The sequence below is a fragment of the Lytechinus variegatus genome, chromosome 2 (assembly GCF_018143015.1).
Source record: "Lytechinus variegatus isolate NC3 chromosome 2, Lvar_3.0, whole genome shotgun sequence".
Classification (NCBI taxonomy): Eukaryota; Metazoa; Echinodermata; class Echinoidea; order Temnopleuroida; family Toxopneustidae; genus Lytechinus; species Lytechinus variegatus.
In genome coordinates, this window is record NC_054741.1 from 37914400 (window position 1) to 37930693 (window position 16294).

General features: G+C 35.9%; 1 protein-coding gene across 1 annotated transcript; it reads right to left on the reverse strand.

The window, feature by feature from the left end:
• Nucleotides 1-5780: 5780 nt before the first annotated feature.
• Nucleotides 5781-15498, reverse strand: LOC121408040 (vesicle-associated membrane protein-associated protein A-like). The gene is made up of 6 exons (XM_041599349.1): nt 15250-15498; nt 14629-14781; nt 13564-13667; nt 11705-11803; nt 10593-10751; nt 5781-9921 (listed from the first exon to the last, which is right to left on the reverse strand). Exons 1-6 carry the CDS (start codon nt 15305-15307, stop codon nt 9769-9771), a joined length of 726 nt encoding a protein of 241 aa, XP_041455283.1. The 5' UTR covers nt 15308-15498; the 3' UTR covers nt 5781-9768.
• Nucleotides 15499-16294: the final 796 nt, after the last annotated feature.

Genomic DNA, 16294 nt, shown 5'->3' on the forward strand with positions numbered 1-16294 from the left:
TCATAACTTAGAAAATATATGGACCTAGTTCATGAAACTTGGACATAAGGTTAATCAAGTATCACTGAACATCCTGCATGAGTTTCACGTCACATGACCAAGGTCAAAGGTCATTTAGGGTCAATGAACTTTGGCCGAATTGGGGATATCTGTTGAATTCCCATCATAATTTTGAAAGTTTATGGATCTGATTCATGAAACTTAGACATAATAGTAATCAAGCATCACTGAAAATTTTGTGCAAGTTTCAGGTCTCATGATTAAGGTCAAAGGTCATTTAGGGTCAATGAACTTTGGCCGAATCGGGGTATCTGTTGAATTACCATCATAACTTTAAAAGTTTATTGGTCTAGTTCGTTAAACTTGGACATTAGAGTAATCAAGTATCACTGAACATCCTGTGCGCATTTCAGGTCACATGACCAAGGTCAAAGGTCAATGAACTTTGGCCATATTGGGTGTATCTGTTGAATAACCATCATATCTCTGTAAGTTTATTGGTCTAGTTCATAAAAAGTGGACATAAGAGTAACCATGTATCACTGAACATCTTGTGCGAGTTAGAGTAGTTTTCAAAGTCAGCACTGCTGCTATATTGAACTGCGTGATGCAGGTGAGACGGCCAGAGGCATTCCACTTGTTGTTATTCTTAGTTTCTTTATATTTTTTTCTTGTTTTCTTCCTCCTCAGTCTCCCTTTTTTCTAATTTGTTCTACCTCATTTGTCGTCTTCTCCTATTTCTCTTCTCCTTCTTCTCCTCCCCTTCCTTCTTCCTCTTCTCCTCCTCCTTCTTCTTCTTCTTCTTCTCCTCTTCCTTCTTCTCCTTCTCCTCCTTCCTTCTTCCTCTTCTTCTCCTTACCCTTCTTCTCCTCGTCCTCCTCCTCCTTCTTCTTCTTTTTCTTCCTCTTCCCCTTCTCCTTCTCCTCCTCCTCCTTCTTCTTCTTCTTCTTCTTCTTCGTCGTCTCCTTTTTCTTATATAGATAGAGGGGAGCTTTAAAAAATGCCCCCCACACGTTTTACGCACAAGAAAAAAAATAATTAACAGGGAAATAGTGACATTTTATATTCTTTTCTGAATATTATGTCAAAATGTATCCAAAGATTAGATATTTGTTTGTTTTTTCAATCATTTTTTTTTTGCTCCGTCCGCTATAAATAGTCACTCAACGTGTTTTGCTCATTAAACAATTAACTGTCCAACTAGATACAATAAAATGCATGCACATGTTATACGTGTACTTTATTTAATTTTACTTTATTTAAATTAATTTAACCCGATTCCACTTATCAGCTCAGTGCGCCTGCGCACACCATAATATGCAGCAAGTATTGTAACATCACACTTATCGCGCTGCACTGCATGATTACGCGTTTTATTTGTGACGTAACTTTTATTACTAGGCAATAATTTGTTACCGATTGGTAATTGTTTCTTATAATCAAGGCTTCTTGCATAATTTTATGTCATGAGAGGAATCACTGATCTCCCTGGTATGAGGGAAATATAAAAACTTTACAATATATTCATACCGAAAAAAAAGTAAAAAAACAATGTATGATGAACAGTCATCACCGGTGCCAGTTTCAAAATCAATAAAGAGTCGACTTAAAAAGCATTTCTTCGATATGGCTAGATTGATTCATCAACCGTTTAAACAACCAACTAATGTCAAAATAGCATGGCTGAATTCAGACGATCCTCTTTCGATCTCAGTCATGAAGCGGACGTCCAAAATATCGAAGCTGGGGGAATCCCTAGAGATAGAATCTATAGATGACTTCGAAGGTAAGAACCGGGAATTCTCGCAAATATTATCAAATGTGTATTTTAATTAGATGACCGATTTATTGGGCCATTCTACCTTTGCTAAATGCCATGTTAGTTGGTGAGATAATAATATTCTACAAATAAGTTTATTTTAACCATAAATCTCCCGGGGTATTTTGATTCCTGTTCTTCCGCGGGGGGGGGCTTAATGCCCCCCTAAGATCTCAGCCGCGGATTGCGCGATCACAACGAAAATTTGCATGATGGTAGAGAATGACGTAATCTACGCAGTTGCATTGGTAAATTTCACTGAATTCATATATTTTTATTGTATTTGAATTAATTATGCTAACTTATTCAAGATACTTTTTTGCTCTGATTCGCTAGAATGTCATTTTTTGGTGAAAATATTCTTTATAGCATTCCTAACAATTGTGAATTAAAAAAATTCTGGTACCAAGTCCGATTTCTTATGTTTGTGGTAACTCCCGTAGGAACTCGGCAGGACAGCATTTTTTGCTGGTAAACGCCAAGCTGATATATAACCAATTACCTTGGAAACATTTGACGTCTAGGTTAATCAGTCATAGTGGCTGACGCAATAGACGACAGATATCACTCTTGGGCCTTTTTATCAAAGTGGAGACAATGGCAGAGTTGGGATTCGAACTCACAACCTTGCGATTATTTCATTTCGTTTCATTCGTTTATTTCCATTTTCAACAATTACAGTTTCTTCTGTACATGTTGACATATATAAATAACAAAACATATTTCATTTATTCCTGTACAGAAAATTATATTCAAGATTATTACAAATCAGGTTGAAAATGGAGGAGGCTGCTAAAAAGCGGAGCTTGTAGAGTGCAGCCTCCTAATAAATATTCTTGCAGTTGTTTAGCATATAAAAAAAATAAGGTACCAACTTGAGCATGACCAGTTGAATTAAAAAGAAAAATTGGAAATAAAAATAGAAAAGGAAATAAGAAAAAGAGAGATTAAAGGTCTCCAGAATCCAGTCCCAGCACTCACAGACGGACCTCGCCGATCAACAGGAAAACGAAAGAGATGTGTGTACGTGACATGATAAACATGTTTGATTAAAAAAATACAAGAGCTTGAGTGATGAAGAGTCCAATTATGAGTCCAATGCTATAACCACTGGATCACAAGATTGTTTTTTTTACTTTTTGTTTTTTATTATTTTTTCGATGATCACAAACAAGGCAAAATTAATCAAGTTTAATCAGTAAAAGTAGAAATAATGATACATTCATGAATACACAATTTGCATTGGATTTGTACATGAAATAATAATGTTGCGTAATGTCGTAACCGCATACCCGGACGTCACAAATTTGGTCTCAAAATTTGCGCGAGACTTGAAAGTAAAAAAGTCGATCAGTAAGCGGCGAGGTCAAAAAATTTTGCACAGCAGATATATCGCAAAAATTGTCGAGGGGGGGGCATTATGCCCCCCCGGTAGAATTATGGTTAAAAACGGTGTAAGATAAAACATAGAGATAGATCATAATTAAAAGGGGGCATTAATTTTGCCGCGCCGCCTTTCATTTTGTCAGTAGGGGCCTAACGTTATGATAAAAGAAAAAGGTATACAGAATATAATTAGGCCTGTACAAAAACGAGAGGGTTAATTAGGACAGTCAACTCTTTAACCCTAATCACGCAGTCAAGCTTAGCTTATAGTGGCAACCCCTGCAACCTTCTAATAATCGATGTTTTAATAGAAAATGCAAATTTTTGGTATGTTTTGCTTGTCAGTTATATGTATATTATTATTGTATTTTCTTTGTTAATATGTTCATGAAAAAGTGTTGCAGAAACCAATAAATGAAAAATGAAATGAAAAAGACGCCACTCTTTACCGAGCCCAATTAAAAAGTTCTTCCGTCGTTTCTACGTGAAATGTTTTAAGCTTTGTATACTTTGTGATTTGGTCTCCAAATTTGCGTCATTTTTTGGTACATACAGAACTTCGTAGCGAAGTATAGAAATTAATCCATAAATTCACCCTTAATTGACTTTTTGTTATATTCAACATTTTAACAATAAATTGTCTCACGGCTTCTAACGAACTTACGTACGTAAAAAAAATACGTTCATGTTTTAGATAGGGTTTTTTGTGGATGGGTCGCATATAGAATCCGAATGCTGTCATTTCTTTTCATCTAATACTAGAGCTATCATATTCATTTTTATAAGTCTAGACTCAAAGCATCATATTCACATTTCCTCCACTGCTCAACTAATTCTCTCCAACAGAATCGGCATTTTATATTCTACCATATGTCTCGCATGTTTGTTTGTTTTTGTTTTTTGCTCTATTAATAGGTAATTTAGCCAAGGCATCCCGTCGATACAATAATTCTATAACATCTCGGAAAGACCTTAGCAAAGCTAGTACTCCGAATTCAGAATTATCAACAAAAGATGAAATGTTCTCATCAATCTGTCAGAGAGCGGAAGGCAAAACTGGCACATTCGATTCCGGTGATGACGACGATTACAATGAGAATATTCAAGGTGACGAGATCTCCTTAGAACTGAAGTTTTACGACCAAGGTCCTGTATACCTCACAGACCTGGGTACGAGCCCATCAACGTTCCGATCACGTACGAGGCGGTCAATGCGATATCGACCATCTTCCGGAGTGTCATCAAACGACATGGACGAACTTGACGATTCTCCATGCAACTTCGACCAACCAGCAGACGATGATGACGACGACGATGAATGTGGTAGGGAGTCTGTCATGATGAACGCCGATGACGACGACCTTACTTTTCAGCTTTCAGACAGTGATGATTGCCCAGAGCGATGTGAAACGGCATTGAACCAAGAACCCCAGTATGAGATGGTGCCACCAATATGGAGCATGATGGAGCCCGGCCAACGTCTCTCTACTATCTACGTCAAACCTGCAGACGATTGCGTCGATCTCACCAATATTTCTCCAGAAATGCATTGAAATATAGACACAAAGTCGTTAGAATAATTCAAATGACCGATTATGAGAGATGAAAATTATAAGCAGAAGTAAATTTGAAGGGACAATGGGCTTTAGTTAAAACCCCGAATTCGAAATGCTATACTTCTTTTTAATTGCGACATGCGTATTAAAGCACGTTCTCTTGCAGAAACTCATGACGTCAAATAATTATGATAATCTTTTGATAGAAGAAAGCGTAATCATTAGCGTCAACATTTAAGAAGATGGAAATTTCTGAAATATTAGTAAACCGTCACGCCCTTGTATGAATCAATGGACAGTTAACATGAACTAAAAATAAAGAATAAAAAAAATATATGAATCACGACGGTGATTTCGAGTCTAATTTGTTGTCGAAGTTTGGCTTGCTCGTTTTTCTTTTCTTTTTTTTTCATTGATTTGGTAAAATGTTGAGCAGCTAGAAAGAGCCACTGACCCCGCCCCCTCCCCTGTGTTTTCTTTCTCTTCTTCTGACCCATTTCTTTTTCTTTCTCCTCTATGTCTCTTCTCACCCTCCTTTCCACCCTAGTTCAAACTCTATACTCGAGTTTAAGGGTCTGAATGTGCAGCCTATTGCCTTGTGTACTGAAAGCCCTAGCAAGTTTTGTATGTGGTGCTAGTCTTTGCGTGGAGACCCACTTGTTGATCAAAGTTTCAATCAGTGTCTGTGCCTGCAGACTACTTCCACCCCTCTCCCCCCCTACCTCCCCTCACTCTCCACCCCCTCCCTCTCTCTCTCTCTCTCTGTTTCTCATACCTGCCCCATACATTTGTCTTGCTCAATCTTCACTGGATCTGAACCACTGATGTTTCCTATATAACACAGATCAATGGTATGGACGCGTCTTTCAAATCCTAAGTACTATTTTGCTATTACTGTGTATATTCATGTAAAACACCGGTGCTTTCTGAATATATATGTCATCATTCCCCTACACACTTGGGCCTAGTTTGGATTTTCAAAAATCAACACTTTAAATAAAAGAAAAACACCTAAGGTATTATTGGAATTTTACAAGAGAATTGATTGCTTTATTCTAAACGATATTCATGGGCAGTACTACAACACTACAGCTACATAGGGTGAGAGATAATGGAAAAAAAATTAAAAAGAATATTATGGAAATTGTTAACAGTGATACGCTTGCTTCACACCATAAAGACTTCATACATGTACACAAGTTCAATCTTTGTCTAATCTTATTGGGATTTTTTCATTGGGATTATGCTATATATAAACTTAAATAGAATAACATTTTTTAATTTAAATGTACACATTGTGTTATATGCTATCAACACATTTGGATGAGCATTAACACGACTTTTATTCATTATAATATTTTGTATATTACATTAACTACATACAAACTGTTTCTTAAGAAAATTTAGACATCTGGCTTTTTGTCTTTACACAATACCGCCTATGAACATTAAATGTACCGGAATACCAAATGTTATCACATGTACATTACAAAGACATGAAAAGAAGCAAAAGCAGAGTGATCCGTGCTTATTCTAAAATAAAGAAAACATGTTATAAGCAAAATAAAATGAAACCATACAGACTTTCTATAGTATTTAACATAAAAACCACAAATATAGGTAAATACAACCTGGGTAATTTGACTAAAGGATCATATCCATAATAGCTACTTTAAACAATTACTTTGAATAATATGATAATGGGCTAATATATAGTGGCATTCGCTTATGTAGTTTTATACAGGGTAAAAGAATGAACAGAGTTTATGTTATTTCACATATAATAGCTAAATAATACTCATATTGAATATAGTCTTCAGGTCATAATTTCTAACTAAACATTCTACATTTATATCTTGACGAAACCTTGATGTACTCCACATTCCTTTACGTATTTTCAATATCAAACAATGCACATAATGTTAACCTACATCCGCCATTTTTAACTTTCCCAAACTTGTACGAAGCACAGAATATAGGAAATTATTCATGTATGAGTTAAACCTGATCAGAAAGTATCATAAAATTGCAAGAACTTCTAATATTATATGCAAGCATTGATATTGAAGCTAAGATCATAATATAAAATTTTGAGTAAATGTAAATGCTGCTCTGATAAGTTTACATTGGGTAAAATATTTACCACAGAGAGGATCGAACATACAACACAAGATAACATGAAGAAAATAAACAGAAAAGACCGACGCAAGACTTGATAAAAATAAACGAGTAAAAATTGAAATGAAATCAACATAACAAAATACTATCTTTGTACAGCCCCATGGTCGAGTAATCATTAACCTTTCTGAGTAGCATCTGAGACCATGAGGATTTTGGTATGTTTGATAACATCAATTATCATTGGTCTAATCAAACCTACACACATCTTCAGTTATGGCAATACATGGATATATGTACATAGCAATAATATACAAACCTTTTTTAATGTTCTATTCATTATTTTTTATGATACAGTTTCTACCGGTATTCAACAAGAATTTTATGTTACATTCCAAATCCAAATAATGCGTGTGTCTTCTACATTGCATTGTTCCAATATCAAATACTGACATGCATGCATAATTCCTAACAAAGAAGCAAGATTGAATAGCTCCTATTAAAGAATAATAAATAAAAGGACAGACAGAAAATAATCTGATGATCTGTACATGTACATCTCAACATATGAAACAAACAAATCACATTTGTATATATCACATATGCTGCATCATCATTTTATACATTGCTCTGCTTTGTGCATCCATTACTTACAGTTAACTTCTTGTAATTTCTAAGAAGTTCTCTAATGAAATGTCTGAATGGCCCTTTAAGAGGATTCAGAAATCTCAAAGACTGCTATATTCAAACTTATTCAATTTTTCATATACATGAAGTGATGAACAGTACATGGATGCAAAAAAAATTGAATAAATTTTAGTACATACATGGTGTCCTATACACGTATGAAAACAGATACATATATATTTTTTGATAACCTTCAACTTACGTTAATCAATCTTAGCTTTAATGACAGTGATATATCAAGGTGTACTTTCACTGCTCGCTTTGTAGTAAGCAATGTTGTTCCTTTTTGAAAGGGATGGTAAAATTACACCTGAAAAATTATCACCTGTCCAAAGTGAGACTGATATTTTTTCCTAATGGAAGTCAATCAAACTTATACCATCAAAATAATTTTTTGAGATTTGCTTGGTTTGCGAACAAAACCAATAATCTGGAGCCGTTTAAGGGCCGCAGAACAGTTTTGAAAGTGGGGGGGGGGGGCTGACCATGCAGTAGAAAATCACAATCAGGAGCCCGTAACACAAAACTTAGCAATGATCAAAAACATTTTTCTACGATTGATTCCATTGACAACAATGTACAATCAATCGTGAAAATCAAGCGTACGATTAATTGCTAACCTTTGTGTTACAGGACCCAGATGGTTATTTTTATGCTTTAATACATGATTCTGCAGTAACTGCCCTTATTCCCACTCTAAGTCACAGAAGGCATTAAAAAAAAGCACAACACATCAAAATGTGACTATGTTTAAATCAAGTACCCATAGGAATCTGTTCAATGAGGCATTTGAGATATGCTACCTTCAATATTGAAATAAGACATTCTAAAGAATTCAGATGACGGACCAACAAAGCTTAATTATGTACCGGTTACAAAACAAGAGAATACTATGTACGTTAGAAATAAATGAAGTATATTGATGTAGTGACTATGTCATGTTGCAATGTGCAAATATAAGGGAAGAAGTAAATTGCTTTTTATATATGTAAGCATAGAAATATGAAGGAAAACACATTTGAAATTGAATCAAAACGTAAACTGAAGCAAATAATCTCCATAAAACTTCCATATCTCATAACTAGCGGAGCATTATGCAATTTCAGATAAATCTCATAAGTGACCTGTAAGTACCAAACATCCCAATTCACATAACGATGTCATAGGAAATCGATACATTAAATCCTCACCACGTATATTTCTATTTTCTTGTATGCATAAATGTGACAAGAAGTCGCAACACAAATTAAAAGCCCATTTTCAGTTTGACTTCATCTCATAAGAGAACCTTGTTTAAAAATTCTCCATTTGTCTTGGACAGTGGTGCATTTACGACAGAACTGTCCAGATATGAACAAATAATATTAGAACCAGCACCATCACCCATGTAACACTTCAGAGATCCAAACATATTAAAGACCTACTAACCTACCATCTGGAAACATCAGTATTTATCCAATTCTTAAATCAAATTAAGAGAGACAGCTTTTCTTTCATTTGAAGCAATATATAATTTTTTACACTTTTGTTTTCTCTTTCCCATCACCATCCTCACAGCTTTGTACAAGATGACCTCATAGAGGTGGATAAAATAAGCTAGAGCGCTGACAAATTGTGCGCCGACCCTGGAGATTGTCCGCCATTACCAAACTGGGCAACTGTACCTGCCCGGTCACATCATATAGTACACAGCTCCCAGTCATAATTTTCAAGGATTCTTAATTAAAATCTGATATTTTTGTTCCACTTACCCTATTTGAGGTTGCTGAACACGAATATGCTTGTTACCAATTAAATAATATAGAATTAATAATTTTTTATCGAATTGGAAGCTTAAGACTGAAAGATTGGGGCATTTATACCGTGTTTATCTACCATTATAGGGAAATATATATGTGATTTTTGATAAATTAATCCATTGCCATGGCAACGACCGAAGACGTCATTTATATATTTGGTAAAAAGCATATTCATGTTCAGCACCCTCAAAATAGGGGGAATAGCAGTAAAAATCAGATTCTAAAGACATTTCTTAGAATCCTTGAAAATATGACTGGGAGCTGTGTACTATATGATGCGACCAGGCAGGTACAGCTGCCCGGTCTGGTAATGGCGGCCGACACAGCGCAGCTCCGTGCACGCTATTGCGAGTCAGCCCTCCAGCTTATTTTATCCACCTCTATGGATGACCTATGACCTGTCTCAGAAGAGATATTTACCAATAAGAAAACCCAAGATGAAAATTGCCAGGATGATCATTGTGGAAGGCAGCATGGGTTTCGTCTCTGTGACTGTGGGTGATACTGTTTTCATTGGTTGGCCGCCCTCAACTCTCCGTTGCCTCACGCCGTCCGTCTAACAATCAAAGAAATCAAGATAATTCAAATATTATTTTGCTTCAAACTAAATTATGTGTAATGACATTACAAAAAAAAAACATGCAAAACATGGAACATGCAATGTATCGTTTAAAGTCTTACTGTGGGGGCCAAAGGACATCAAATATCCTATTAAGTTGTTCTCCCCTCCTGGCCCTCAACAAAAATATGAACTGGTGGTGTTATATTCTTCAGTTTGTATTATTTTGTTTGTGATTATTTGTATTATTATCATACTTTCGGTATTATGAAATGTGAGCCTCAAGATGATTTTTATACAACTTTTGTTTGTGCATGACAATTAATACATTCAATCAATCAAGTCAGTTAATCAAAACGGAAGAATCAGTGCATATCTTCAAAATAAGATTATTTCTGTCACATAATTTTTAAAAAGTAAAATAGAAATCCTTCAAAAAAAAGTTTTAAATACAAAAAGAGCACTTCCAATTAAAGTCACATCCTGTGCATTCATATCAAACAATACCCTGTAATCGTTGTCAATATCAGATGCCTAATCAAAGGTGGCGACGTTGTCACAAGACTAAAAAACAATGAAACATGTCTACTGACTATTCCAGCTGTGAACGTCAAAAAGCGAGTTGAAAAGCAATCCGAGAAAGGGATGTCTTTGGTGAAGTTTCTTACCCTTAGTTGTGTGTTTTCTGCCCGTAAGCTCCCAACTTCTCTCCTGAGTTGCTTGCATTCTTGTACCACTGTATCTAAATCCCTCATCTCTAATTTCTCCTCTCCAACTTGGGGAGCAGTAGATTTGATGGGCTTGTTCTCTGGTGCAGCTGCTTCAACCTATGAGGAACAGATCATGAATAATCACTGAGATCATGGTTGCAATAAATTCATAACACACCAAATAATAATCCTTGGTGCACGGCGCAACCTTTTTTTGTTGATCTAGGTTACCAATAAGTAATAATAATAATAATAGCCAATTTATATAAAGCGCTTTTCCCAGAATGGCCCAAAGCGCGTTACAGCATATTATTACCGCGGTTATTGGATTCATTTCAATCAAGCACGAAAAGTGCACAATTTCCACTCCCTGGGGAGCATTCCTGGCATTCGTCGCAGCCACATTATGGCGCTGGCAAAATCAAAATACAATTTCTTTCGCATCCTACCGGATACCCATTTAGCACCTGGGTCGAGAGTGGCAAAGTGTGGATTGATGCCTTGCCAAAGGACGCTAGACCGCGGTAGGATTCGAACACATGACCCTATGTTTACAAGGCGAGAGTCAGAACCACTACACCACGGCTCTTCCACATTAATGCATTAATGTAAGTATTCCTCTACTTGATGTCTTTTTATCACCCAAAAGAGTAGATGAATTGATAACCAGGGAAACTTTTCCAGTGAGAATGAATATCATTTAAATAACTAATTATTCAGCATGTAGCAGGGTATTACTTCTACCAATCCACTATCCAAATCAGGCTCCAAATCCTCATCCACATCAACTTTATGATTCTGGATGCAATGAGTGACAAGCTCACAGCACAGCAAATGATGTCAAGGCTCACTTAAAATTAATTCAATTTGAATTTGAATTTTGTTGTTGTTCCTGCTGTTAGCACGCTTTTCTAAAATAATTTGTTACCATGGAAAGTATACATGTAATTTTAAATTTTCCAATACATTTGTACAAACATTTCAACATGAAATGAATTTGCAGAGTATACAGATCTGTAAACTATTGTAAATGATGAATGACTATGTATATATTAATGAGGAGCTCCTACCTTTTCTTGTGACACTGGTGCAGGAGCTTGGTTTGCTGGCCATTCAAAAACACACTTGAGTTTTGTGTCCATTACTGTTGCTGTATCTGATGCTTTCCACTGCAAAGAATTAACAAAAGTCAGTCACAAATAAACAGTCATTGGTAACTAAAATGGTCACAGGAAGATCCCAATTCTGTTAGAGTGCAACTGCCTTCACCTGAAATTGTGGTTTACACACATGATGCGAAGGCTGCAAATATTTAAAAATATATAGATTTTTCTTCTTGAATGTTTAATTTTGTTCACTTCATATCACACCTAAATGAGAGTATCTTGTCCAATGTCCATGAATTTCTAGTTTCTGGCCTTTTCATAAAGAGTTAATTTGAAAGGTAATATTAAAACCAGCACAAATTGCATTTTCCGAGTTCATCAAGGAGCTGATGCAGAAAAGTTACTATGTTATCTATTTTATCCAATGGTAATTTCCATGAAATCTTTGAAATTTATTGCTTGTTGATCACTGTTTGTCACCTTGGCAGTTACCATAATAGGGCAAAGGACTCTTGTTTGGAGTGTCTCATACATGTATATTGTTTATTCAAAACTGTTCTTATGTTCTTTGAAAAGTAATCAATACCAGGCACAGAGTTCTGTGAATGAATAAAAATACTCCAGTGCATTATACATACTGATATAGAGTTTGAATGAAATGCATCTTCATGTGCATGGACATGTATGTTCTCTTTTTTTCCCCCAGAAAATCATTTTTTTATATTATAATCAAGATTTGATCAACAGACTTAAATTTGCAGCAGAAAATCATAAACACTAAAGTCCGAATTCACAAAGGTGATTTTGAAAACCCACAGTTGAATCCATGGTTTATGCAGATTTCTTGTATATATTATGCTTAGGTTAATTTAGCGCATATCGGGAGCGTGTATAAAAAATGTCCAATGCTGACGCACGCTTTTGTCAAAGTGCGCCGAATTGATGCCTGTTACCATGGTTACACTGTAGATATGCTATTTTTATTCACGAGTCCACTTTTTGAACTTTGAAGAGTGGACTCATTAATTTGAAACAGTGGACTAATGAATAAAATAGAATGGATACCCACGACAATAAGTGTCAATTTATTGCACTGTGACAAAGCGTGCATTAGCATTGGACATTTTTTTAATATATGCAGTAAAATAAGCGTAATTTCCTTCCTCCGTCCTTTAATAATATGTTTAGGTTTAACAGATCTGTTCATTCCTACCCAACCACTCATCAGGAAACCTTCATCTCACCAACCCTAAGTTATTAATAACTCATAAATCAATTCAACATTATGGTCCTGATATTTGGAACAACTTTCCAGACAATATTAAATCATGTTCAACAATATACTCATTTAAAGCCACTAATAAAAGAAAAACCATCGAATCATATGCATCCCCCTCTTCAAGTCAATTATTTAACTGCCCTTTACTTCACCCGCACCTGCACCTGCATTGCACCCACTTGATCAATGAAGAAATAAATTTATGTACCATTTTACGAGGCCGCCATCATTTTCAAGCTTAACCGCTCACGATGGCAGTCTCCTGCATTCATTTAAACTGTTTTTTTTTTTTTATTGAATATTGCTTCTTGTTGATATTTATTTTTCATTGCTTTATTATGACTATTGCTTTATTACTATGTAAAACTTAAATGTATCACCTTGATGTTATGTTGCATATATCTTGAATGCAGAAATAAATAAAATCATATCAAATCAAAAATAAAATGAATAAATGAAATCTGCAAAAACCATGGATTCAACCGTGGAATTTCAAAACCACCTTTGTGAATTCGGGCCTAAGTGGTGAAGGTAAAATACATACCACTGCTTCCAAGTCGATATCTGCCTTTGGTATGACGATGGATTGCACCATGAATTTGTGCTTGTTCTTCTCATTTGGGTCAAAATCAAATGGTTGTAACATCACTAGAGGAATTAGATAGAGAGAACAATACTAGATAAACATAACACACTACGTGCATGGTTGATACTCTGCTGGCATCATAAAACCAACCTAGCTTAAGTTATTCACACATTTAAGAGTGTCTGTTGCCAATTTATTCACCATTTAGATTACTTTTATCCTGCAGCGCAAAGTGTCCTGCAATATTGTAAATCAATGTTACACAATACTACTGTATTTGAATATCAATTGATCCTTATTTGGATCATGAAACCTAGAATTCCATAGAAGTGAGAGTCAACTTCCTGTTGATTCTAGGACTAAACCTGGAAGTCAACTTATGAAAACAATATTTCATGTTATATATGCACTAGAATATACACAACTGTATTTTGTAACTATCTCTTCATGATAAATCCACACATACATGTACAGTATGTAACATGCTGATTAGAAAAAAATACATTCCATAATTTATAAATTACAATATTTAAAAACAAATTGTCATAAACACATAGTCAGGAGTTCAGGAATGAGGATGATTCACAATTTCTATTTCATTTCTCTTCCTCTTTCTCTCTCGCTCTCACTGCTCTTTCAAGGACTCTGGACAATATTGTCTTCACACATACAAAAAAGATGACAATAATCATATCATCATGATCATCATGATCATCGTCATCACCATCATCAATTCATCATCATGAAATATCAATACAGGGTCTCTTCAGCTAACATAAGAAGGTGGAGGAGATATATATTCAGGTAAAAGGAAGTTGGTAGTTTCTGCAGAACAAAGAGCAACAAATTCAAAAAAATTATTTATACTCCTAAAAGGCAAAATTGGAATTGCTCCACTGGAAATGTAACACAGCATCCTTTATTAGATGTGCTCAACTGGACTATTAAGGACATCATATGGGAATTCATGCTAACTTAAAGTAATTCTTTCACCTTGAAACAGATATATATAGTCTCACATACCTGAAACAGTGACATTTTGATTGGGGACCATTACTCCACTGTTTGGCCTCACACAGTACCTCCTTGGAGCGGTTGTTTTGATTTTGAAACAGAGGATTTTATCAGAAGGATTTGAGAGAGTCAGCTCAGATGTGACAACATCGGTAAATGGACCTGAATGAAAAACAAAGAGAGTGAAAGAAAAACACTGTCAAAGTCAAGAATATACCAAACTTCATTTATTCAAAGAAAAGTCAGACAAGGGACTGCGCAGACTTGGGGACTTGCCATACGATAAGAATTTAAATGCATTTCTCTCCAATTTCATATTCATCGTTAAGACATCTTGCGTGAAGTTGAGATGATTTAGCAGCGCAGCGCAGAGGCGTGACGTCATGTGCTATCATGGCTATCGATAATGCAATCGGTATCATTCTTCTCACTTCTGAACCCAGCTCGGTGTTGGAGCTCGGTTCAGCGGCCTTTTCATGCTCTCAACACCAACATCAACATTGCACACCGAACTTAAATCACCCAATGTATTTTCATGGACATGGTCATGCCATGGATAGAGCCTTTAGAGGGTCTATGAGTATGATTATGATGAACAGGGATGAAAAAAAAACTGTTTTCTTTTCTTACCTCGGAAACGGAGTTCCGTGGGCGGTTTGATCGTTAGGAGTTGATCTGGCTTCGACATTGCTGTGATATTCGTCTAACTGTTGGAGCGATAGGGCAAGAAGATTATGGTGATGAAGAAAAGAAAAATATTACGACCAAGCAGAACTTCGCAAGATAAACGCCTATCCCGTCACCGGTGATCAAAGTTAGTACACGTCGGCCATAGACCTAACACTACACAGTACAGAATTCTGATCTACATTTCGCTGCGCTGCGTAATACGTACCGTACGTATGTAACACACCCGATCATGAGTTTACGAACTCGTGTGTACACGTTTACAAAGTACAACCCGGAACCAGCGAATCAATTACTTTATTCGTAAATTGCATTGTGGGCACTTTACAGTCACGGGTTGTGTTTGGTCTTTACAGACTAGTTCTTTACGTCTGACCGACCTTTTTGGACGGATCCTTATAATTAACCCATTGCCTTCTGGAACTGGCTGGTCCATTTATAAAGCCTATGGGCACTTCAACATTCAGTAGTCAATGGGTTAATGCAGCAGGAGCGGTCGTAGACTTTTGGCTTACATTTAGAATCATTTTTTTTTTTTGGGGGGGGCTTCGACGTTGGTTTATTCGATACAATGAAAATTGCATACCGCTTGTAGTTGTAGCCTTACATAGTCCCCCTCTCCAACCCCCCTCCCACCTACAAAAAATAATAATTGTAATACATTATGCGTGGATCGAGTAGCGACCGAGCAAAAAAAAAAATAAAAGTCACATAGGCCCTATTCAAATTGGCGAGCAAGTAGGTATGAAAATTACGAGCATGCATGCACTTATGATGCAAAATGTATTAGATGTAATAGTGGATCTAATGCATGCATATTCTAGTAAAGCATGCAGGTTTTATTTTGATTGATATGCAAATGATCATTGAGGAGACATATTTGCCGGCATATTTGCTGAAAATGTTTTTCTGGCTTATTAAAGCCTATCTTCACAGGAGCCTGTTAAAAGTTACCTCACCCCTTTTCGCACTTAACTTGTATTCAGAA

What these genes read in the sequence shown, in the direction of transcription:
- LOC121408040 (XM_041599349.1), bottom strand. Translation starts at nt 15,307, where the DNA reads ATGTCGAAGCCAGATCAACTCCTAACGATCAAACCGCCCACGGAACTC. An exon ending in CACCAGTGTCACAAGAAAAG is followed by an intron (nt 10,752 to 11,704) that starts GTAGGAGCTCCT and finishes TGTTCCTCATAG; the next exon opens with GTTGAAGCAGCTGCACCAGA. An exon ending in CAGAAAACACACAACTAAGG is followed by an intron (nt 9,922 to 10,592) that starts GTAAGAAACTTC and finishes TTTGATTGTTAG; the next exon opens with ACGGACGGCGTGAGGCAACG.